At 44.5% G+C, this 24,271-nt stretch overlaps 1 protein-coding gene across 1 annotated transcript in view; it reads right to left on the bottom strand.

The window, feature by feature from the left end:
* The window catches only part of LOC126456684 (uncharacterized), an 856,126-nt gene that overhangs the window by 5,368 nt on the left and 826,487 nt on the right, over positions 1 to 24,271 (bottom strand). The window contains exon 4 of the mRNA XM_050092426.1: positions 3,859 to 5,116. Coding sequence (XP_049948383.1) covers positions 3,859 to 4,922 — 1,064 coding nt within the window. The 5' untranslated portion in view covers positions 4,923 to 5,116. The remainder of the gene's footprint in view (positions 1 to 3,858; positions 5,117 to 24,271) is intronic.

The following is a 24,271-nucleotide window of genomic DNA, read 5'->3' as shown; positions in this document are numbered from 1 at the left end:
ACATCTTGCAGAAGCAGCTTGTGGTACGCGCCTTTTACACATGTCTCCTTGGCCACTCTATTTGTAGCTATGAGTCTATTCATGTCACACGCAAAGATCATCGTCAGTTTCATCATTGAATGTTGGCGGCATAACTTTTTTGGGGGTGGAGAGACGGAACTTTTTCATTGTGACGACTGAGACTTCAGTTCTGGCTCAAAATCTCGTATTCAGGTTTCGCCAACTGCAATAACCCTTTTCAGAAACTGTTCTCCTTCTGTTCGATAACACTGAAGCAATCTTTTTGCGATTCTTTTGCGAACTGCTCTTCCCTCAGGTCATACGCAACCCATCTGGCAGCAACTTTTCTCCTCTGCAACTTTTCCGTTACGATTATGTTAACTGAAGTGACAAAAAACCTGACCTCGTATGCAGTTTCCTCACATGCTTTTTTGTCAATCCTCTCCCAAAATATCATCAACAATAACTTGAGAGGTGTACTCTGTTCCAGTTGATGGCTCTCCACTTCCTGGGTTGTCCACAGTGCTCAGCCGGCCTTCGCGGAAACGAGCACACTACCGTGATACTGTGCTACGGTCCAGTACACTGTTCCCGCATACTTCTCTCAAAGCGTTGTGCATTTTCGTTGCGTTCTTTCCACCTAGGGATTCGATTTGGTTGCAGAAACGCTGGCTGGTCACTCCGTGCAACCCGACCTGACTCGATTTTAGCTTCTATTTTAAAAATGAATTATCCACTAGACAGTAACGCGAACCAGCAAACACGAACGTCACGCCTCAAGTCTCGCAGACATTCGTCATGAATTTCAACTTGATGACGCCACCGTAACGGTTGTGCTTTTGCAGTGAGCAGGACTTTTGAAATGACACTCGTAAAAGAAGAGCAGCAGACTTCTGTACTGTAGTGGATATTTTTATAGATATTGCAATCCTATGACATTTAATGACCAATGAAGACTTTAACAAAAAGAGCAAAAACAGATTTGCCAAATGCGAGCTTAAAATAATCAGTCCAAAGACGGAGACAGAGAGTGACCTGTGACAAATGATCACCCAGAAGATATCACAAAAGATTGCAGAGCCTTTGCAACATCAGTAACTCAAACTTAAGAAGATTACGCACGTAGGCAGACTGCTGCGACCGGAATCAGTTAATATAAAAGTTCATTAGGGTTTGAGCTGCTTCATTGTGTACAATAACTTTCACTAAAAAACCGTTTATTGTTAGGTAGCAGTGTCTTTCCTTTGGGTCTAGCAACTGAGAAACTGATTAGGAACTACGTAGACGAATGTCCACTTTTATTTAGTTATAACCCTTCTACTGGGCATTGCATCACGTCACAGTTTAACAAAAATGCTATTTCGACACACTTCCTACTGTCAAATGAACAGGAAATTTTATTTGAAATTATTCAAACTTACAATTCTGAAGATAGTTACAATGCCACATCCAGGCAAATGTAAGTGGACATTCTACCGCACAGTACATCAGGTAATATACGTTACATACCGCCTTTTGCGACTCTAATAAAAGACTTTTTTTGGACCATATTGGGCATTTCGCTTTATTTCAAAGCATTCTCAGTTAACACTGTAACAATTTGGATTTTATCACAAATCTGCTTGTCAATCCGTAAACAGTTCTCATGTTGTTACATTACTACTGTTAGACAATATTCAATTATAATCATTAATTATGATCTTTTGCTTCCTACGTCGTTCTTAATGTTCTTCCACACTTAGATGCCCGATTTTCAGAACACTGTACTTCACTAATGCTAGATATATTTACATTTTCTTGCTGTGTAGATACATTTACACCTTGTGTAGTTTGTTTTGATATTGTATGGTATGACAGTCGTTTGTTTTGTTTCCAATGGTTGTGGGAGTGTGCGTGACCTTATATTTTTTGACTAGTGTGTGTGTGCGTGCGTGTGTGTGTGTGTGTGTGTGTGTGTGTGTGTGTGTGTGTGTGTGTGTGCAATCAGTTCTGGGTTGAGAGCTGAGTTACGAATTTTAACCTTAGATTACTGAAACCTCGTAAAATTTACGATCTCAGTAGGGTATAAGTCAGGACTTTTGTAGTATTTATCAAACCATTGGGGATCTAATAACTGTACTTAAGTAATGTATAACGTGTAAAATATGTCTTCCCTTGAATAAAATTTGGTGTAGTAATATTTAATTGTTTAGTAGGAATGTAGAATTTTCCCCTCTTCAGTGTTACTAGGGTTAACTTGACAGAGTCACTGAGAGTGGTGTAATGTAAAACATGAGAACTGCTAACGACCCTGACAAAAATATTTGAAAAAAAAAAAAGTTCTTGCAGTAAGCACTGAAGATCTTTTGCAATAAATTGATACTCTTATGGTCTAAATAAGACCTATTACAGTCGCAAAAGACAGTATGTAACCTGTATTACTTGTATAACTGCGAATGCTTAAGAAAGGAGGCCTAAAACCAAAAAAAGACATGTACAGTACATCAATTTCTCCATTGGTGGACGAATAGCAAAAGCATTGCAACCGTAGCCAAAATCGGCAGTTTTTTCTATTTTGTAGACGTATTTCTCTAAAGTTATTACACACCACTCTTACAGCATTACTCCCAACCAGCTTCCACAACAGATATGTTATCCAGAGAGGGTCTCCTGCTCTCTAACTGCGACAGGAAGTCACCTGGCCATGGAATGGGCTATGAACTGTGTGTTAATTGTGCTATTAAAATCATCGCACGTGCGTAAATAACCATTTCTTGACGATGACGACTAGCGTTACACAGTTGCTTGTGGCATTTTCTCGGTGACTTTCGTTTCTAGTAAGCTGTCGAGTTTGTTCTAGAGACAATAGAGATAGTTCGGTATAGGCTGCCAACGGAAAACCTTAGGAGTAATGGTCTGTATGCATATAAATGTGGTTTCGAACTGAGACGAACATCCTTAGCTAGTACAAAGAGGTGCACAAATTCTTGTTCCAACCCTGCCTGCCCCTTTCTCCCCCGCATCCATTAAAGCAGCTCAGCCTGTCACAGCGGAAACACAAGAGTACGTCTGTACTGAAGCACACCGGTCAAAACAGGGCAACTTGGCTTTCCACAAGCCTGGCAAATTTCACGGGACCCCGTTCAGCCTGCTGCATCTGACCACAGCTTGTTCTATTAATCCATCGTGACTATAGAATAGCCAGCTATATGTTTGCGTAGATAGTTTCACTGCAGCTTAGTTATCTTAACTGTGGAAGCAGCAAGATGGGACAAACCAAACTTAAGGGAGACTCAGGAGAAATTAAGAACTGGGAAATATGCATCAGTCACGAAACAAGACTCAAGTCCGGCAGGTGAAAAGCTTTAGTGTGTTAGTGACACAGCTTCAGACAAATAGGTAGGTGTCTCACAATGCATTTTTGTGTAAAAAATATACTAACCACACATTCGGAAACCTCGAGTACGTTACGATGTGTTTGTAAATTTGACCAAAAGTTTCGTCATTCCATAAATATTTTCAAAGAGGACAAGCAGTTAGTGGGTGAAAAATGTTTGTCAATGTGTGCTAAAGACTTGAGACAGTACAGAGGAAAACAACTTTCTAAATTTTGGACAAACATTGTTGGCAATAGAAAAAACTGGTGCAGTGGATATTAAAAACTACATTTGTGTAGTATGCAACGCAGTGGAAAGAAAACATAGTATGAATGAAAAGATTCTCTTTTTCAGACATGAGGGTTTTACATTAACATAATGTGAAAAAGAAAGTTCTCGTTTGTTAAAATGCATTTGTGGAAGTTAAAACGAACTATTTTGACCACTTAGAATGAGTGCGGGGAAAAGACTCCCAAAGAAATGAATAAGATATAAAATTTACCTGTTCAAGAAGGCCCCTTTGCCTTGAAGCGCACTCCTCAGCAGCGAGTCGACATTGGTGCCGCTGTTGTTGTCGCCAATCTTCCAGTCGTTGTTGTTGTTGGAAGCCGCGGTCTGGCCCGTGGCGCCACCAAACGTTTCGGCGTCGCCGCTGGTCTCCATCATCGGCGACGACTCGGAGATGTGCTCGTAGCTGTACTGCTGCTGCTGCTGCTCCGTCTTGATCTCGTGGGCCATGGCCTGGTGCGGGCTGAGCGTGCTGGCGTCCTGGTGGCTGTGCGGCTGGTGCGGGTGGTAGCCGTTGGAGTGGAAGGGCGGGCCGCTGGTCCGCGCGTGGCCGTCGCCGGGCACGATGCTGAGGATGGCGTCGATGTCGAGCGCCGCCTGCGGCTGCTGCGGCTGCGGCTGCTGCTGCTGGGCGGCCATCTGCCGCAGGCCGGCCTCCGGGGCGCCGCCGGCGGGGGCGGCGGAGGCGGCGCCGCGGTCGCCCTTGGCGGCCGCCGCCTCCGGGGGGCGGTACCACGTGGCGGCGGCGGCGCCGGCCGGCTGCGGCTCGTTGCCGTGCAGCACCGTCAGCGTGTAGATGGCGCCGTCCGTGTTGCCGCCGCCGGCCGCCCCCGGCCGCCCGCCGCCCCCGGGCGTGGCCGCCTCCTTGTGGCTGGACGAGCCCGACGCGTCGCTGTCCTGGCTCCAGCAGTACGTGTTGAGGTCCTCGAAGAAGGCCGTCTCGAGGCGCACCGTCTCCTTGTCGCACTGCGGCGGCGACGACCAGAAGCCGTGCTCGGAGAAGGCGAGCGCCCCCGGGTCTCCGCCGGCGTTGGCGGCGCCCGCCGCGGACGCCATCACCAGGTGGTTGTTGTTGGCCTCCTTGAGCTCCTGGAACGCACCCATCTGGGCGGCGCCGCTGTTCACCGAGGAGTTCTCGATGAATATGCCCATGGACTTCATCAGCGAGCGGTTGAAGGTCAGCGCGTGCGGCGGGTCACCCACGTCGGGGGCCACGACGAAATCGAAGAAGTCCGTCTTTGATATGTCTTCTGCTCTGAAAGCTTCTGTGATATCCATTATCACGTGGGATGGGGTCCTCCAACAAATGTGCGTTCTGGTACACGGAAGACTCTCCAGTGTCAACTCTGCTCTGGATTCTCGGTGTCCTCCGCCTCTTATTCCATAACGCTGCGATCGCTGCAAGCGAGGTGGTGCTGTCTACGTCAGCGGCAAAATGCAGTCACGCCTTTCTCGTTTCATCACGTCTCCACCTGCGAAACAAACAATGAACTGTTATAATTTTTGTTTACCTTAGCAAAACTGTTTTCTGATGTAAACACATTATGTTTCGATTTAAGGAAAGAGTATAAAAACACACAGACTCTATTGCAATGTAATTTAGCCAATGTAACTACAAATGTGCATTATCCAGCAAATAACACGCATTCCATGAAACCGAATACAACTGATGCTCTGAAAATAAAGACCAAAGTTTGAAAACAACTATAAACAGCATTATCTAATATCAGGATCATTAATAATCAATTCGTTTCAAGTGATCAGAGAACTCGGTAATTTAGGAGTAAAGGGAATCGAAGAAAAATTTGGAGTCAGAAGAAATATAAATCCTCAGGTTTGGCAATGGCATTGAATTCTGTCAAAGATTGCAAACGACTTGGATGAGCAGTTGAACGGATTGTACAGTTTCTTGAAATCGGGATATAAGATGAACATGAGCAGAAGCAAGACAAGAATAATGGAATGCAGTTGAATCAAATCAGGTGATGCTGAGGGAAACATTAGGAAACGAGACACTTAAAGAAGTAGACAGATTTTGATATTTGGGCAGCAAAGTAACTGATGATGGCCGAAGTAGAGTGGATAGAAAATGTAGTCTGGCAACGGCAAGAAAGGCGTCTCTGAAGGAGAGAAATTTGTTAACGTCGAATATAGACTTCACCGTTAGGACGTCTTTTCTGAGGGTATCTGTCTGGAGAGTAGCCATGCATGGAAGTGTAACATCGGCGATAAACAGTTTAGACAAGAAGAGAACAGAAGCTTTTGAAATACAGCGCTACAGAAGAATGCTAAAAGATTAAATGAGTACATAAATAGCTAATGAGAGTTACTGAACAGAACTGGAGAGACAAGAAATTTGTGGTACAACTTGAGTAAAAGAAGGGAACGGTTCATAGGATTATCAGCTTAGTACTGGAGGAAGTGTGAGGAGTAAAAATCGTAGAGGGAGACCAAGAGATGAGTACAATAAGCAGATTCAGAAGCATGTAGGTTGCAGTACCTATTCGGAGATGAAGAGGCTTGCACAGGATAGAGAAGCATGGAGGGCTGTATTAAACCAGTCTTTGGACAGATCACAACAACAACAACACAAAGTCAACTATGGAAAGGCGATATAGTTCGTATCTCTCCTTGGAACGCGTGAGCTCAAGCGCCCCCCCCCCCCCCCCACACACATACACAAACACATATACACCAAAAGGCTCACATGACGCCAGTCTGTAATATAAGACTATTCGGCATCGTCACCAACAGAGCATCACGCTAAGAGGAGAACGTGGGTTTCACAAATGTCGACTCGTCTCAATTAAACATGACGTGAAAAGTTCAACTGCTTCTGCCCTCGTACCAACTACACGATGTTCACTAAATAGACAATCACAAGCACTTTAGAAACATGACTTCTGCTAATTATTATTTAGTAATAATAGACTACAGAACTTCAATATCCAAAGCTAGGTTAGTGGAATTTTGAGTTCATTTGGTTATCAGTAGATTTCACCTTTCGCGCACTACGACCTCTTTCCTCGCGGTGTATAAGAGCTGTGTCTTAAGTGTATCTGTCGAGTACAGGTGACTGAAAAAGATGTGTGTATAGTGTGATATCATTTTTGTACTCCTTGATAACAAGAGAAGGGAGAGGTTGAAGCCTAGTGTGTCTCGAGTAGCATTAAGGAGGTCACCGAACTTAACCTCAACAACGTAGCACAGCTGCATCAACGGTCTCGCTAAGCCTTCCCTCTCCAAGACGCAACGCGAAGGTGTTTGGAGCTTGTTTCAGGACAGTCCGGCCATCAGGAACTTAATAATATCGGTCTAATATTCCGAAATACTTAGTGCAAAGATCACTAAAAGTGATTAGCTAGAGTTTCTCGTGTATTTCAATTAATAATCATAACAGTGACGATACAACCTAATCTCAAATGTTCGCATTTAAAGATGTATTATCAAATATGGAGCAAGACCTATGGTCGGTCTGTAGTCCTCTGGACGAACGGCTTACAAAAAGGCGTGTGGGTCTTGGAAACCCAGTTTAGTGCCATTTATTTCTACTGAATTTGATTCCGTTGATTTATTTACTCTTGGAGCCTATCAATTTTACGAGATCCCATCGGATCTGAGAGGAGGCTTCATTGAATGACATGTTAGCGGCTGGTGTAGGACTCATGGATACTCCAGAACGCGTACTGAAGCCGTGCTACCAGACAAAATTTTTGATTACAGCAAGTGAACGCGTTTCGTCGATCAGTTCATGTTTCTGGACGCAGAAGCAATGAATCGACAACCGAGTTCACCTTTGCGATTCGGGAGACGTTCAATGACGGGTTTCAGTTGTATTTCAGCAATAACAGGAAAACGGTACGTTTACGAACAATAATTCCTGTTCACAATGACACCTCTTTAGTCCCTATTAGAAGCTCTTAAACTGCATGTTTGGGACTTCACGAACATCCCAAATTCAACTGGCTCTGACACAGAGAGTTTTCGGGCTCCGGTCTCGAGGTTCTCAGAATTACTCTTACGTCTGTGGGAAACAGCGAAGTTCCTACCTTGATGCGAGGAGATTTGGATCTTAAGTGAACGGTGCGCGCAGCCATATTAACGTAGCGAGTCTTCTCAGTGCCGAGTGGAACAGCACCTGTCCTACTACTGTAGATACGTATATCGGCCCGACAATTCGTTTGACATGAGAGGCAGTGAGCAGTGCGCCATCCAAACTTCACGGCTGTGCGCATGCTCACCATATGTGGATAGCGGCCAATTAACCGTAGCAGACGGAAAAAGCCCTACACGCACAGGCAACGCAGCTACTGGTAGAGTGCGTTCTCGCACGTGCATACCCGTGCAAGAAAGCGTGGATGCACCTGTGTTACGAACGCCGTTCCTGCAGGGTTCTGGGAGCTGCTCTCCCCTTATGAAGCTTCCTCGTGTCCAGGAACGTACACCTACCTACAGCAGAAATGTATCTAGGAGGCATCGTAAGGGATACAGAGGCAATCAGAAGGCTGCCGGTCGCATATGGAGGGTTCGAGCGCTAGTTGTGGGAGAACTTCAAACCCCAAATTACGTCGTGCGAGGGTGGAGAGGCAACAGCATGGTGAACTAATGCCTTGAGCTACGGCAGTGGCTGATGTAGAGGAGACTGATGAGAGATTCGTCTGTCGCCATCTCCAATACTCGTTTCGTCAACTGATGCAAGTTTTATGTTGTAAATACCTAGATTCTTTCTTAGCCCCTTTCTTACCAAAGTGAGCTGGTATTTAATATACAGTGTAGTAACCTCTTTACTGAGCAGACCCATTTTCGGCCGTCCCTAGAAGGCCCTTAGGTCCGTGGCCACTTTGAGGTTTTTCGAGAACAGCAGATTATGTGAAGACACCAGTTTCACCCTCTGAGTTCCATTCATTCCCGACTCATCAACAGCCATCAACCACAAGTCCATACTTCGTAAGTAGTCATTCCACTCTTCCAGTCTACTTATGTAACAGGACATCTACATTAGTATGAAGACAATGATTATGGTCACGGTGAATAAGTCTACGCCTAGAAATCACCTAGATTTTGAACCAGGCACTGAGGGCTCACTGACTATGGTTCAAATGACTCTGAGCACTATGGGACTTAACATCTGAGGTCATCAGTCCCGTAGAACTTAGAACTACTTAAACCTAACTAACTTCAGGACATCACACAACACCCAGCCATCACGAGGCAGGACTCTAACCTGCGACCGTAGCGGTCGCGCGGGTCCAGACTGAAGCGCCTAGAACCGTTCGGCCACACCGGCCGGCCCTCATTGGCTATCCTCTGCTAAGATTCGTTCTCTCCTCTGTCGACCTTGCTGGTGGTACTTCAAGCCCCCACCACCTTCGTCTCAAATCCGTTTCACGAAGACTGCACAGTGTCAGACTGTACTCCCAGAAGTCAGTGCGATAGCTTCTCCAATTCTCACACGTTTTCATACCAGGTACGGCACTAAAGTGCATATAATTTTTACCCGGTTATTTTCATAAGACTTGCCCTTTAGGCAACCATTGCGGATTAGACCTTACAAGCTACATAAAAAACGCTAGCCTGAGGTTTTTGAATGGTTTCCCGAATTTTTATGGAGTCCCACAAGCCTCCAACATCTATAAGAACAGTTTACATTAATATTGAGCTCAGTGCTACCTAATTAAAATAAGCACGTAACAAAGAAATTATTATTGCGTAATGCATTGGAAGTGTGTTAGTGAAAGCACCTACAGCGTTGAGTTACGCGTCATTTTCGCTGTCTTTTGAGTCACTGTACTCACGCGTGTCGTGAAGAGGGTGTTGAACGTCGTGATGAGGCCGAAATGGCGGTGTTATTAAACTAATGCTGGTTCATTATAACAAAGATTCTAGCTAGTAGCTGCTGCGGATATGGTTGGGAGTATGTACTGGGATGTTACAACTAGTTTCAAGTTGATCACTCATAACAGGTATATAAAAGTGTGACCTCAGACGGTATAATCAATCCAAGGGCATTATGTATCTTCGTAGAAGGGCCAGTCGAAAATAAACGATATTATACGATGATCATCGGCTCCACCACCATCATAATGAGCGTCATCATGCGTCGTGATCCTCCTCTTTACGTCTCACCCAGCATTTTTATTTTGCTCCTTCTTATTTTCTTCTGCCCTTCCACTGTTGTCAGCATTCCTTTTCCTCGCAGTTTTTGTCTCATCTAATTTGTTTTCCCCTTTTAAAACAGGGTTACGAGAGTTATGCGTTCTTTTCCGTTACTTCACTATTTCTCACTTTGTTCATCTACTTTACTTTATCCACATTGAACTAACGTTTCCCTCAACTCTAACGCCATCCTGCGGCATAACAACCGTTTAGTTTCCTGGAAAGCTTGCTTTGCCATTGCAGTTATTGATTTTATTTTCACTTGTCCAGTAATCAGCATGGTTCCCAAATATCAGTACTGTACAACCTGTTCTTTGTCATGTTCTCAAATCACCTTAGTTTTCTTTGTTTTGGTTTTCGTTCCGTTGCGTTACAATCCTTCGTTAAATGTGGATGGTGTTATTTGAAGAGCTGTCGTTTTATCTTCAAGCAGTAGCATGTCAGTAACAAATCTGATGCAGTTGATCTTCCGACCTCCAATGCTTACTCCTTCCATCTCTACTTCTAGCGCCTCCAAAGCATCTTTTTTTTTAGATTCCCTCTTTGCATATCCATCAACTGGGGCTCTCAGCTGTATTTTGTTAATCGTACGCTAGGTAAATCTCCTCTCTTCTGTCTTTAATTTAAGATAGCCATATCATTGCATCAATTTTGGCAGTAAACCAATTCGGTTTTTTTGTGGTTAATCGAAATCCGCGAATGCCATCCAAACACAGTGACGTTTTGGAGTAGATGGCGTATGCGGATCCCGATTAATCAGAGCACCTATATGGACTTTCTGAAGATGAGATTGTACAATACGGTAATGGGTCAAGTAACATGATGTTTTTTGAGTCATTGGGCTTCTGACTGGTTTGATACGGCCCTCCATTAATTCGTCTCCTGTGCCAAACTTTTCATCTCACAGCAGCAGTTGCGACATTCGTCCTCAATTATTTGCTGGATGTATTCCAATCTCTCCCTTTGTCTACAGTTTTTACTCTCTACAGCTCGCCCTAGTGCCATGGGAGATATTCCCTGATGTCTTAGCAGATGTCCTGTCATACTGTACAGGTGCAGACAGATTGAGTACGGGAGTCCTTTATTTTCAATAAAAGAAAAGGGAAATTTTTTTTAAGTGCGTGAGCTATGGATGGCAAGGGATCTTCACAAAGCCGTGCTCGGGCCCTGGGTTGGCGACACATCAGATTTTTCGAGTATGTGCCGCTATCCCACGGCTTGTTCACGTGCTCGACGAACAAACAACCTTTCTGCTGACGGGGTGACGCTTAGGGAAGCGTCGCTTGCCTAGGCAGAGCTCCTACAGCAGCCAATCAGAAAGGTCCGGGAGATCACGTGTGAGCGCCAGGCCCCTGACGAGATCAGGCGCATTGGCCGGTTGCCTCCGTGCACTTTTCGAGCCCCGGCTCAATCTGTTTGCGCCTTAGGGCCGCTAAACTCACATAATGTACCCTGGCCAGGTCAATCAGTAAATGTTTTCTCAATAAACCGGAGTTGAAAAATTAACACTTGTTCTTTTTTAGACTCCACTTCCACCTCAGCCACATCCTGACATGCACAATACTGTCCCTTCTCCTTGACAGTGTTCTCCATGTATCCCTTTCCTCGCTGATTCTGCCGGAGAACCTCCCCATTCCTTACCTTATCAGTCCACCTAATTATCAACATTCTTTTGTTGGACCACATCTATTCTCTTCTATTCCGGTTTTCCCACGGTTCACGTTTCACTACCATACGTAAATTCTCAGAACTTTCCTCCTCAAAGTAAGGCCTATGTTTGATACTAATAGACTTCTCGTGACCAGGAAAGCCCTTTTTGCCACTGTCAGTTTGCTTTTCATGTCTTCCATGCTCCGTCCGTGATGAGTTATTTTACTGCCTAGGTTGCAGAATACCTTAACTTCACCTACTTCATGATCACCATTCCTGATGTTACATTTCTTGCTATTTTCATCTTTGCTACTTCTCATTACTTTCGTCTTTCTACAGTTTATATTCAATCCATATTCTGTCTCATTAGACTGTCAATGCCATTCAACACATCATGTACTGCTTCTTCACTTCCACTGAGGATACCTTCACTTTCACTGAGGATACCAATGTCATCAGCGAACCTTATCACTGATATCCTTTCAGCCTGCATTGTAACCCACTTTTGAACGTTTCCTTTTTCCAGTCATTGATTCTTCAACATCTACATTCAGCAGTAGGGACGAAAAACTGTACCCTTGTCTTACACTCTTTTTAATCCGAGAACTTCGATCTTGGCCTTCCAGTCTTATTGTTGCTTCTTGGTTTTTGTACATACTGTATATTACCCATCTTTCCCAGTAGCATATTCCTATTATTCTCAGGATCTAGAACGTGTTGCACCATTTTACATTGTCAAACGCTTTATCCAGGTCGACAAATCCTATGAACGCGTCCTGATTTTTCTTCAGTCCTGCTTCTAAAACCGCGAAGTCGGAACTGCCTCTCTGGTGATTTTTCCTTTCCTACAGCCAAACTGATCGTCATTAACACAGCGTCAATTTTCTTTTCCATTCTCACGTATATTATTCTTGTCAGCAGTTTCAGTGCACGAGCTGTTAAGCTGACTGTGCGATAATTCTCACACTTCTCAGCTATTGCTACCTTCGAAATTCTGTGACTGATGGTTTTCCGGAAATCTGCTGGAATATCGCCATTGTGATACATTCTACACACCGATCTGTATAGTCGTTTTGTTGCCACTTACTCCAGTGATTTTAGAAATTCCGATAGAATGTTATCTACCCCTTCTACCTTATTCGATCTTAAGTCGTCCAATGCTCTTTTATATTCTGATTCTAATACTGGGTCCCCTATCTCTTCCCTATCGAGCCCTGTTTCTTCTTCTATCGCGTCACCAGACAAGTTTTCCCGCTCAAGTGGCCTTCAGTGTACTCTTTCCACATACCCATTCTCTCCTCTGCATTTAACAGTGGAATTTGCACTGCATTCTTAACGTTAGCGCTCTTGCTTTTAATTTAATCGAAGGTTGTTTTAACTTTTCCATATGATGAATCAATCCGTCCGACAACCATTTCTTTTTCGATTTCTTCACATTTCTCATGCACCCATTTCGCCTTATCTTCCCTTCACTTCCTGTTTATTTTATTCCTGACGGACGTGTATTTCTGTACTCCTGAATTTCCCTGAACGTTTTCGTATCTCCTTCTTTCGTCGATCCATTGAAGTATTTCTTCTGTTATCCATCGTTCCTTCGCAGTTCCCTTCCTTTTACCTTAAATTAAAGACAAGTGAGTCGAAATTTACCCAGTGTACTTTTCTTCTAAACGTCTTGAACAGAAAAAAAAAAAAAGTTTATACGCAACCAGTTAAAGACACTCTTCGGCCAAAAGCGTGGTGGGTGTGGTGCCCACAGGCCCGTACACCAACAGGGCGGGCCCCGTCGATATGCCCGAGGCGGCAGCCAGGGCGGCTTGTAATTCGCCGCATTAATTACGAACGACCCGCCGGGACAAGAACACTTTGCAAAAAAGAATAAGAAGGAAAATGAAAGCGAAGAAAAGTGCCAGAAACTGCTCACCAAATTGCGGTTGTGTTCCGACCGGAGATATTTATTATCATTGGAACTAGCATGGCGGCTGCGATAAAAATTATGTAGATTTTATACCCAGCTTATCGCAGCGATGACTAAAGCAGTATTAGCTGGCCTGTCCACTGCTGCGACGCTATTAACATAACTCGAAGACAGGGACCAGGTGTTCCACATCGACAGTTTAGCTCGGAGAGAACGTCGTTACGGGGCGTCGCACTGGAAATTACGGAACACAGGCCGATAAAGTGGAGTATTCCGAAATCACTGGTCCCGTAGATTAAGCTGCTGCGATTAGCTTTCTATACACCATAAATTACAAGCAGCGTTTACCGCCTTATAAGTAACCTCCTGATCGTAATAATAAATCGCAAATCGCCAATCGGTGCGGCATTTGTGACGGAGCACGGCGGAAACAATGAAGTCCTGAGTGCAAAATACCCGTCACGTAATACATACGACTACTTGACAGCAAAGACCTCTTCCACGATGTTCACGCAGACTCGAATATGCAATCGTGCTGCATTTGTAGCAACAACACTAAAAGGATACAAAGAGCTACAAAAATAGCCGGTCTATATGTTCATTACAATGCATAAAGAACAGATTTCATCATTCAGTTTGGTTAATGAACTTGTAGAGGAACAGTGACTCCAGTTCAAGTGAAGAGTCCATCGTGCCCTGGAGGAGTGTGTATCCATCAAAATAACTAAAACTCGTCACCATGGCCGAGGTCGATAATGGACTCCTGTGCAGTGCTGCTCGACTTGTAGGCAGACGGATTGTGCTCAGGTGGTGGGGAGTAGACTTCCATCGACGGTATGGGACACACAGGTGCTGGCGCCAAGTTCTCGATCGCCGAACCTTGTGCCAATGTCCTGGCTTAAATTTAAAAACCTTCCGCAGTAGCATGAGGCGATGTTGATGATGATGATCTGTGTCGGATACTGACAGCAGACTGACGATTCGTACGAGGGCTACTCCGGTCAAGTGTGACTGCCTGTTCCGAGATTTCGCCTGATTTCATGCTGCCCGCATAACGTAACTGTCGTCCATTTCCTTCTTCGTGACCATTCTCGGCTGCACACTGCAGGGGCAATGAAAAACCTCCCGCAACATTTTCGGTGGGAAGTGTTTTGAGTTTCGTCTCTGCTCACACGATCCGCTGCTCATGGCGACAACGGCTTGGCACAGACAACGAGCTGCAGACCAGCGTACAGAATTGCAAAAAGCACAGACGGCTGCCCTCTGGAAAGTTGGTACAATGCTACGACAAATCTCAAAGTCGGAGCGGCGACTTTGCAGAGAAGTAGCAAATAAAACGTTTTTGATTTTCACTGTGGTTTCCATTGCGCAACCGATCGGACTTAATAAACGAACAGCCCTCGTATGTATGGTTTTTATGAGTAGCCTTTGGCAGTGTCTGGATGGAGAGGACGAAAAACTATTACGTCCTTCAAAGTTACCTGAATGTTTCCATTGCATAGGTAAGAAATAATATAAACCACTGGAAGGGGTTTATGTTTATGTCACTGCGTCTCTCGACTGGACATGAGTCGCCAAAGTATCTCGGCTTCTATACTGACAAGAAACCTAAGTGGACTTTCTGTATTTCTGATGCAAGTAGCTATTTAACTATGTCACTTTCTGAAATGGAACGGTCTCAACACCTTCCACTGAACGAGAGTAACCGATAGAAAATTTATTACGGCCATGTTTTTAACACACGGTCCGAGCCACATCTCTCTCTCGCTCTTTCTCTCTGTCCCCCCCCCCCCCCCACCCCTCCTTTGTTTTACCCGGTGTCTCTCCTATGGATCGCCAGGCGCATTTTGTCTGGGGTTTCAGCAGATGCTTGCAATTCCGTTTACGCAACCTGTAGCTGGTGTCAACCCCATCAAATTCTCCTCTTCACGTCTTTCATACGACGCCCAGGGTTGTGGGAAAGAGTCGGTTTGTTTCCCATTACAAAGAAAATTATTTTTAAACAGGAATTTTAAATGCCTGTTCGATACAGCGCTCCCAGATCGGTCTAGTGCCTTTTCCATCTTACTGATATATATTAACAGATTCTTCTTTGGAAACAAGCTAGTTCCATTCATTCACGGCACACTTGCCGTTGACAACAATAATCCCCACTGTACTTTTGCTAGGCCTGTTAGTACACTCAAGTAAAACGAATATCATGGGACCACTCGGTCGAATGGCCACGTAAAATACCACTTTAAAAATGATTTCGTTTGTAACGGGAAACAACTGGCGGTCTTTTATCGACGCTAGATGGCGTATGAAAGACGTTATGCGCAGCCTTTTTTTTTTGCGCTGACTCCAGCTAAAAGTTGCAAAAACAAAATTGTGAATATCTGCTGAAACGCCAGAGAAAATGCTCCTGACGACTGTTAGGAGAGACACCCAGTATATATAATGCGTGTGAGTGTGTGTGTGTGTGTGTGTGTGTGTGTGTGTGTGAACGCGCCATGATGCAAATTACCCCATGGTTTCGATCGACCTTTGTTACGAGGCCCTTATCGGGGTTCTGTTACACATTTAACAGCATTTTATTGGTGCTTCGTGTCAATAAATAATGGCAGCTTCAAATCCTGCCAAAAATGTTATAGTTCAACATTATCTTTCCCTTTTTATTGATCAAAGATTGTGGTTTATATTAGTGATTCCAGGTAAGGAATTGCTCTAGACATATTGCATTGCGGAAGTGCATCTCCGGTATTAGTCTTAAATATACCGTTACAGAGAAATTTTGTGCAACCTTAAGCAAACACCGTTCACCACCACAGCTTGGATAATGTCGGTATATCACAAGGCGGGTCGACATCTGGTTGTCTTTTCTCATCTTGGGTACGAAGGCAGAACCAGAAGTGAACTGAGAAGCAACTGACAAGTAGGCAGATTTGGCACACACACGGATACATTCCTGCACCTAGAACGGCACCTCTCTTCTTACAGCAGCCGTGAACTGTGACAGCTCGGAAAAAGTCGCTTGTAGCGGATGGCTATAAATCAGGACTGAGGCCGGCAGCCAAATTAGAAGTATTAGCGCTTAGCTCGGTTTTCTGCCTGGGAATACCGAAACTTTCTACGCCGTGCGTCTGCCGTTCTTAAGCGTGTCGGAACGGTGAGCAAAGGCGGGCAGGTGAAAAGCTCTGGAGGGAAGACGAAACAGAACGCGACGGGGTGGGACGTGGGAGAGAAGTTGGGAAAACCCCAACCAGTGCACGGATCTAAAAAGAAAAGCGTAACCTTGAATTGAGAAGGCTTATGCTCTCCGGACGAGTTATTTGTAGCAAATACAGGTTTTCCTTTTTTTGCTAGCAATAATTTTAATCAAACCTTAGGAAAGGCGAGTGACAACTTCTTCGTTACAAATTACCTGTAGCGGTTTAGCTTGTGCTGTTGCTTCCACGCTTATATTTGATGCTTGATTGCCTGTTGGAATCTTATAGTGCAGCTATTTCAGAAAACTGACATTCATAGTAGAAGTCCTATTAATGCTGCCGTTTTATAAAATAACGAAATTAAAAAAATATAAAACAAATGTAAGCACACCGGGAAAAGAATGGATCACCCCCATGAGAGACCACGGTAATACCGTGTAACATCGCTTCTCGCATTGGTAATGGTCTCGGTTCCGTGGGCACAACACTATAAAAGTTTCTTCAGGATGCCGTATCCAGGTGAAGCAATTCACTGATGATGATACGCTGCAGAGTGACCAAAAGTATATAGCTGTTGATTGCTATTTTCCACCCGCCATTCGAAAAAGTCTTAAAAGGAGGCCAAACAGCAATGGGATTTGTATATATTTTTAAAAAAAATATTTGTAGTACATGAAGTTCAGAACTCAAACGTCAATTGCCAAAACAGTTCAAAGGAACTCTCAAAAATTCTCGAGGAAAGCGACTTTGAAATAACCCGTGTGGCACTGTTGTTAAATGTTCACCTGCCACGTGAGTGGCACACCTTCGATTCCTGGTTGATGCTAATTTTCAAACAAAGGTGCATTTTCTAAGAGCACATCCGTGAAGCGTAAAATACAGTGATGAAAAAAAAAAAATCCCAAGACCAAGAATGGGTTGTGCGAGATAAACAGAAGTTGGTAGGCTTGTTTCTACATCTGGAAGAGTTGTGCGAGATAAACAGAAGTTGATGGGCGTGTTTCTACATCTGGAAGAGTTGTCTATTCAGATTTCGCGCCATTCGCATAAGAGCGGCGCCGGTAGCGGACTATGAGGATGCAAATCAGATTTGCCTTAAACAGGCGCTGTACCGGCTCTATTGACCGGCCGAGTGCAACAGGCATTCAACATTCTGGCGATTACACCAGTTACTAATGTACCAGAAATTCACATTTGCAACGGCTTTTCTTGTGCTTACATTAACCTGTGAAACTGCAACGTTAATCACTTAAATATACTACCTAGACAAATGTGTTCCCGAAAATTCATTACTCTGCATTAGTTATTTCTTGGTGATGGGATTTTTTCCGCCAGTGTACATAAAGATGAAAAAACAAAAAATAATTGGTAGCGGTCTAGACTGGCAATTAATGTATCTCTGGTTCGTATCTCATTTTGGTCACTACTTTTTTCGTTCTATTCAAATACACACCTGTTTTAAATAAGAAATCCACCAGACATCCGCTGCTTAACACATATCTGTCATTTTACTGAAAAATGCACGTCTTCTTATATTTATTTGCATACCACACACAAAAATCCAATTTTCATTGCAAATATAAATTCTTATTTAGTGATCTTTGATAAAAGATTGTTAAAAAAACAGCTATATGTATTTTATGCTTGACGGAAAAGCTAGAAGAAAACTCACCTTTGTTTAAAAATTTGCATCAACTAGGAATCGAACGCTGACCACCCACCTTGTAGATGACCGTTCTATCACGGAACCACATGCCACAGCGAAATGTTGTCCTTTTTTTAATGAATTAAAGATGCTCCGAAAACTTCAAAGCTGATTTTCTTAAGAATTTTTGAGAGTTGCATCACTTATCACAAATACAAAAAAAAGAAAGTACAAAAATACAGTGTGACTGAGATTTGGTGATTTAGGGATTTGGGAGAGACTCGACGTGTGATACGATTCCTGTGCGTTCATCGAACGCGGTGCGTATGCACGCATCTGTGTTAACACGGCAGTTACCTCGAAAGATGAGAGTGTCGACAGCGACCATGAAACTGGTTGTCTACAAGAAAGTAGCGACATCAGAAGACTCGTACGTACTCCAGGAGGACCTGCAGAGGATTAATGCATGGTGCGACAGCTGGCAGCTTTCCCTAAACGTAGATAAATGTAATATAATGCGCATACATAGTGGCAGAAATCCATTCCAGTACGATTATGCCATAGGTAGTAAATCATTGGAAGCGGTAACGACCGTAAAATACTTAGGAGTTACTATCCGGAGCGATCTGAAGTGGAATGATCACATAAAACAAATAGTGGGAAAAGCAGGCGCCAGGTTGAGATTCATAGGAAGAATTCTAAGAAAATGTGACTCATCGACGAAAGAAGTAGCTTACAAAACGCTTGTTCGTCCGATTCTTGAGTATTGCTCATCAGTATGGGACCCTTACCAGGTTGGATTAATAGAAGAGTTAGACATGATCCAGCGAAAAGCAGCGCGATTCGTCATGGGGACATTTAGTCAGCGCGAGATCGTTACGGAGATGCTGAACAAGCTCCAGTGGCGGACACTTCAAGAAAGGCGTTACGCAATACGGAGAGGTTTATTATCGAAATTACGAGAGAGCACATTCCGGGAAGAGATGGGCAACATATTACTACCGCCCACATATATCTCGCGTAATGATCACAACGAAAAGATCCGAGAAATTAGAGCAAATACGGAGACTTACAAGCAGTCGTTCTTCCCACGCACAATTCGTGAATGGAACAGGGAAGGGGGGATCAGATAGTGGTACAATAAGTACCCTCCGCCACACACCGTAAGGTGGCTCGCGGAGTATAGATGTAGATGTAGATGTAGATGTAGAAGAAAGAACAACACTAGTTCTCCGAGAATGCTGAAATGAACATCCTATCATAGAACTATCTCCGACCTGGACCTCACCCCACACTCAGAGGATTAAACACTTCTAAGAGCCATCGATGTATTCACTGCCTTGCGTAAGTTGAGTGAGGCGAAATCGTGACTGGTTGGTATAGCTACTTGCTTCTAGTAAGCTACTGTCCAAGTTTTTATATTGTCTGGCTCGCTGAGGAAGTCTGTCTTTACGTGCTGCTGTAAGCAATGGTTTTTGAGAGCTTTATTTATTCTCATATAAGGACATATTATATACACAGTTATGACTATATTACTTTTGCTCACAAGGGAACCTCCCCATCGCACCCCCCTCAGATTTAGTTATAAGTTGCCATAGTGGATAGGCCTTGTAAAACTGAACACAGATCACTCGAGAAAACAGGAAGAAGTTGTGTGGAACTATGAAATAATAAGCAAAATATACAAACTGAGTAGTCCATGTGCAACATATACAACATCAAGGATACTGTGAGCTCAAGAGCGCTGTGGTCACGTGGTTAGCGTGAGCAGCTGCGGAATGAGAGGTCATTGGTTCAAGTCTTTCTTTGAGTGAAAATTTTAGTTTTTTTATTTTCGCAAAGTTATGATCTGTCCGTTCGTTCATTGACGTCTCTGTTCACTGCAATAAGTTTAGTGTCTGTGTTTTGCGACCGCACCGCAAAACCGTGCGATTAGTATATAAAAGGCCGTGCCTCTCCAATGGGAACCGAAACCATTTGATCGCAAGGTTATAGGTCAACCGATTCCTCCACAGGAAAACATGTCTGATATATTCTATACGACACTGGTGACGGCATGTGCGTCAAATGACACGAATATGTTGTCAAACCACCTAACTTGTACACTTGGCGAATGGGTAAAAAGATTCTTCTACCTTGCCCGACTTAGGTTTTCTTGCTGATGTGATAATCACTCCCAAAAAAGTGATGAAAACATAAAGAGTTTGTCACATAAACTGAAAATAAAAAAAATAAACTTTTCAATTGAGAGAAGATTTGAACCTGGGACCTCTTGTTCCGCAGTTGCTCACGCTAACCACGGGACCACGGCGCTCCTGAGCTCACAGCGTACTTGATGTTAATTATCTTGCGCATGGACTACTCAGTTTGTATATTTTGCTTATTTTTTCAAAGTTCCACACGACTTCTTCCTGTTTCCTCGATCGATCTGTGTTCAGTTTTTCAAGGCCTATCCACTGTGCCAACTTATAACTAAATCTGAGGGGGGTGCGATGGGGAGGTTCCCTTGTCAGAACATTGGCCGGCCGGAGTGGCCGAGCGGTTCTAGGCGCTACAGTCTGGAACCGCGTGACAGCTACGGTTGCAGGTTCGAATCCTGCCTCGGGCATGGATGTGTGATGTCCTTAGGTTAGTTAGGTTTAAGTAGTTCTAAGTTCTATGGGACTGATGACCTCAGATGTTAAGTCCGATAGCTCTCAGAGCCATTTGAACCATTTTCAGAACATTGGACACTTCCGATGCATTTTCCGCTCCTCGATGAAGTTGTTCTCAGTCGGCAGTGAAGGATAAGACGAACAGTCTTTTCTTCTCAACAGTCGCACTGAATATCTTCTCGACCAGTGTAGCCCCCCGTCTTACCCAAGACTTTTGACCTGCCAACTCAAGCTCGCAGTTTGTTCAGAAACTTCAGAGTCACCCAGTTTTCATCACAGTCAGAAGGTAGGGTCTCTGAAACTCTATTCCAGCCACGGACAAGGTAGGCCGTAGCCCTCCATAGTTGCTACCCAGAATGCAGTTCCCTTCGCACTGTTGGCTCGGCAATTGGTTGAGATGGACCTGCAGTCACGGAAAGCACCAATTCGTTTCGGGTTTGAACTAACTGTCATCTCTGATACCCATCGATTAGGACCTTCTACAGACGATTTTTCTCACTTTGTGTTACGCAGTTGCGAGTGGTACAGCAGTTCTTGTGGACAAGTTGGGCAGTTGCCGTCGATTCTCTGTGTCTGTCAATTACATTTACGGTGTGGTTACGCGTACGCGGGAAGCCGACAGCCCTTTTCTGCCATTCTCTCTCGTCTCCACGTCGACGCCCCTTACTCCGTTCAGTCCACGCAACCGACTGTCACAGACACACCGCGTCAGCGACATCAGTTACGTCAGCTGCGGAGGTCTCGAGTTTCGCAATTTCTCGACTACATGTGTATGCTATTTTAAACAAATACTAACAGGTTGCAGTGAAAGTAGACGGAGGTGCGCGGCAGTGTGCGGCTGGCTGGATTGCCGCGCGCGGCCGGAGGCGCGTGGGGCCGGTGACGCGGCCGACACACCTACGGGCGGGTCCCGCGTGACGTCACGCGCCCGCCGCTGACTGACCTGAGCCAACGTCGGCGACCGGTCCGGCTGGCCGCCGCTGCATCCGCGGGCGCTGACCGCCGCGCCGCGCCGCGCTGCGCTGGCATGCGGCTCCGGGCCTGCGCGCCGCCCCTCCCCGATTCAGCTCTCGCGGTCACTCCGATCTTCAGTTTCGAACCGGAATGCTAGCGACACACGACGGCGGTATGCTGTAGCAGAGCAATGTTACAGGAGGCGGCATTCCCATAGCGCTCCTCGTGTTTCTTGCTGTCTGCGTCAAGACACGATGTCTGACACCACATCCAGCCTCGACACGACCGTACGTCCCAGCAGCTACCTTCCAGACGGATACAGAATACCTTCCTAGTAGTGAGACAGCAGGAAAGAGGAAAAAAACATTAACTGTCTTCCGTGGACTGACAGAGCTACTTGGGGCACGGATGCATGTTTGAAGCGTGTAGTTACTGCATGTCAGTCGTCGTTTGTACAGAAACAGAGTAAAAAAAAAGACAGACATGAATGCGTAGACTGAACTCGAACACCGGCAGCAAAATTTTGTTGATTGTTCTCGGATATGTTCGGTGTAAAGAACTAGTAGTCCCCAGTGTTTCTTTTCGGAGCTTCTACATCTACATGTATACTCTGCAAATCACATTTAAGTGTCTGGCAGAGGGTTCACCGAACCATCTTCACAATTCTCTATTACTACAATCTCGTATAGCGCCTGGAAAGAACGAACACCTATATCTGTCGGTACGAGCTCTGATTTCCCTTATTTTATCATGGTGTGCGTTTCTCCCTATGTAGGTCGGTGTCAACAAAATATATTTCTATTCGGAGGAGAAAATTTGTGATTGGAATTTCGTGAGAAGATTGCCCCGCAACGAAAAACATCTTTGTTTTAATGATGTCCATCCCAAATCCTGTATCATTTCTGTGACACTCTCTCCCCCATTTGGCGATAATACAAGAAGTGCTGCCCTTCTTTGAACTTTCTGGATGTACTATCTGGTAAGGATCCCACACTGCGCAGCAGTATTCTAAAAGAGGACGGACAAGCGTGGTGCAGGCAGATCTGTTACATTTCCGAAATGTCCTGCCAATAAAAGGCAGTCTTTGATTAGCCTTCCCCACAAAAATTTTGATATGTTCCTTCCAATTTGCCGGCCGCTGTGGCCGAGCGACTCTAGGCGCTTCAGTCCGGAACCGCGCTGCTGCTACGGTCGCAGGTTGGAATCCTGCCTCGGGCATGGATGTGTGTGATGTCCTTAGGTTAGTCAGGTTTAAGTAGCTCTAAGTCTAGGGGACTGACGACCTCAGATGTTAGGTCCCACAGTGCTTACAGCCATCTGAACCTTCCAATTTAAGCTGTTCGTAATCGTAATTCCTAGGTATTCCTAGCAACAGCATTTAGTTTGATTTCTTAACCCCATTTATCTTCTTGTCTTTATTGCACAAAATATCTCCACAATAGTGCAAATGGGACTGTATGCACTGTGTCTTGTTTGGAAACAAACTTGGTCCACGCACTCAAGGCAGTTGATGTTGAGAACAGTTATCCCCACTACATTCTTACCCCTCAAGATCGCTTGCAGAACTGCTCTGTACTGCCTCGGTTTTGTTTTCCTACCAGTGTATGCTGTGTGTTAGCAGTGTGGATAATTTACTAACGAAGAGTTGGCCAATGTGCACCTCGGTTATAGGTTCACTGCATGCAGTGCAACAGCGGTACTGGCGTATTCCACATTGCCAGCAACAGTGTCACAGTAATTTTGCATCTGTGGGTTATTAGATTACTGTGTGTTTTCTGTTCTACATTTTGGTAATTGTGTATTAGAGGATTTTTCATTGCTGCGAGGGTATTTTCATAGAGACATAGATATTTGTGGTAACAAAGGGAATAAATCATAACCCCAGTACTATACTACAGCGAGCCACTGGAGACCGCGGCTCCCACATATAGGCATACACATGTGCATACACAGAAAGTATACCTGAACAACCCCCGAAATTTTGCCGGCACAGTTTTGGTTCATCCTGTATGCATGTGTCTGTCTGGCTGTAAATGCGACGAATGCATTGAAGGTAGCTGAGAGGAACACTGGTGAGCTAGCTGTCAGGTCGGCTAGCCAAACCAATTTTTTTTAAATTTCTGTTTCTGTGACAGATAGAAAAAAATACTGTATCTGTTTGCTGTAAGCACAACGGAACATATTAAAACACTCGAGAGGTACTAGGTCTCTGACACATGTTGCACTTGCATGTGACGGTGTTTTGTGGAAACCGAACGGAATTTGACTGTATTCAAAAGTTCTTAATAAATATTGAGGACACTACAGCAAAATGTTGCCTGGGGAGGAAATGCTTATTGTTACAATTTAAGTAATCGTTCCATGACGACGCAAAAAAGAAATTATCTCCTGCGACCACGACAGGAAATGAGACAATTTGGGCTTTTTCGGAGGAGTCCAGCAATCGCTTCTAACGTCCACTGTCT

The sequence above is a fragment of the Schistocerca serialis genome, chromosome 2, assembly GCF_023864345.2.
Source record: "Schistocerca serialis cubense isolate TAMUIC-IGC-003099 chromosome 2, iqSchSeri2.2, whole genome shotgun sequence".
In the NCBI taxonomy this organism is placed as follows: Eukaryota; Metazoa; Arthropoda; class Insecta; order Orthoptera; family Acrididae; genus Schistocerca; species Schistocerca serialis.
The sequence above is the reverse complement of the archived record's forward strand: the minus strand, read 5'-3'. Positions and strand labels throughout refer to the sequence as shown.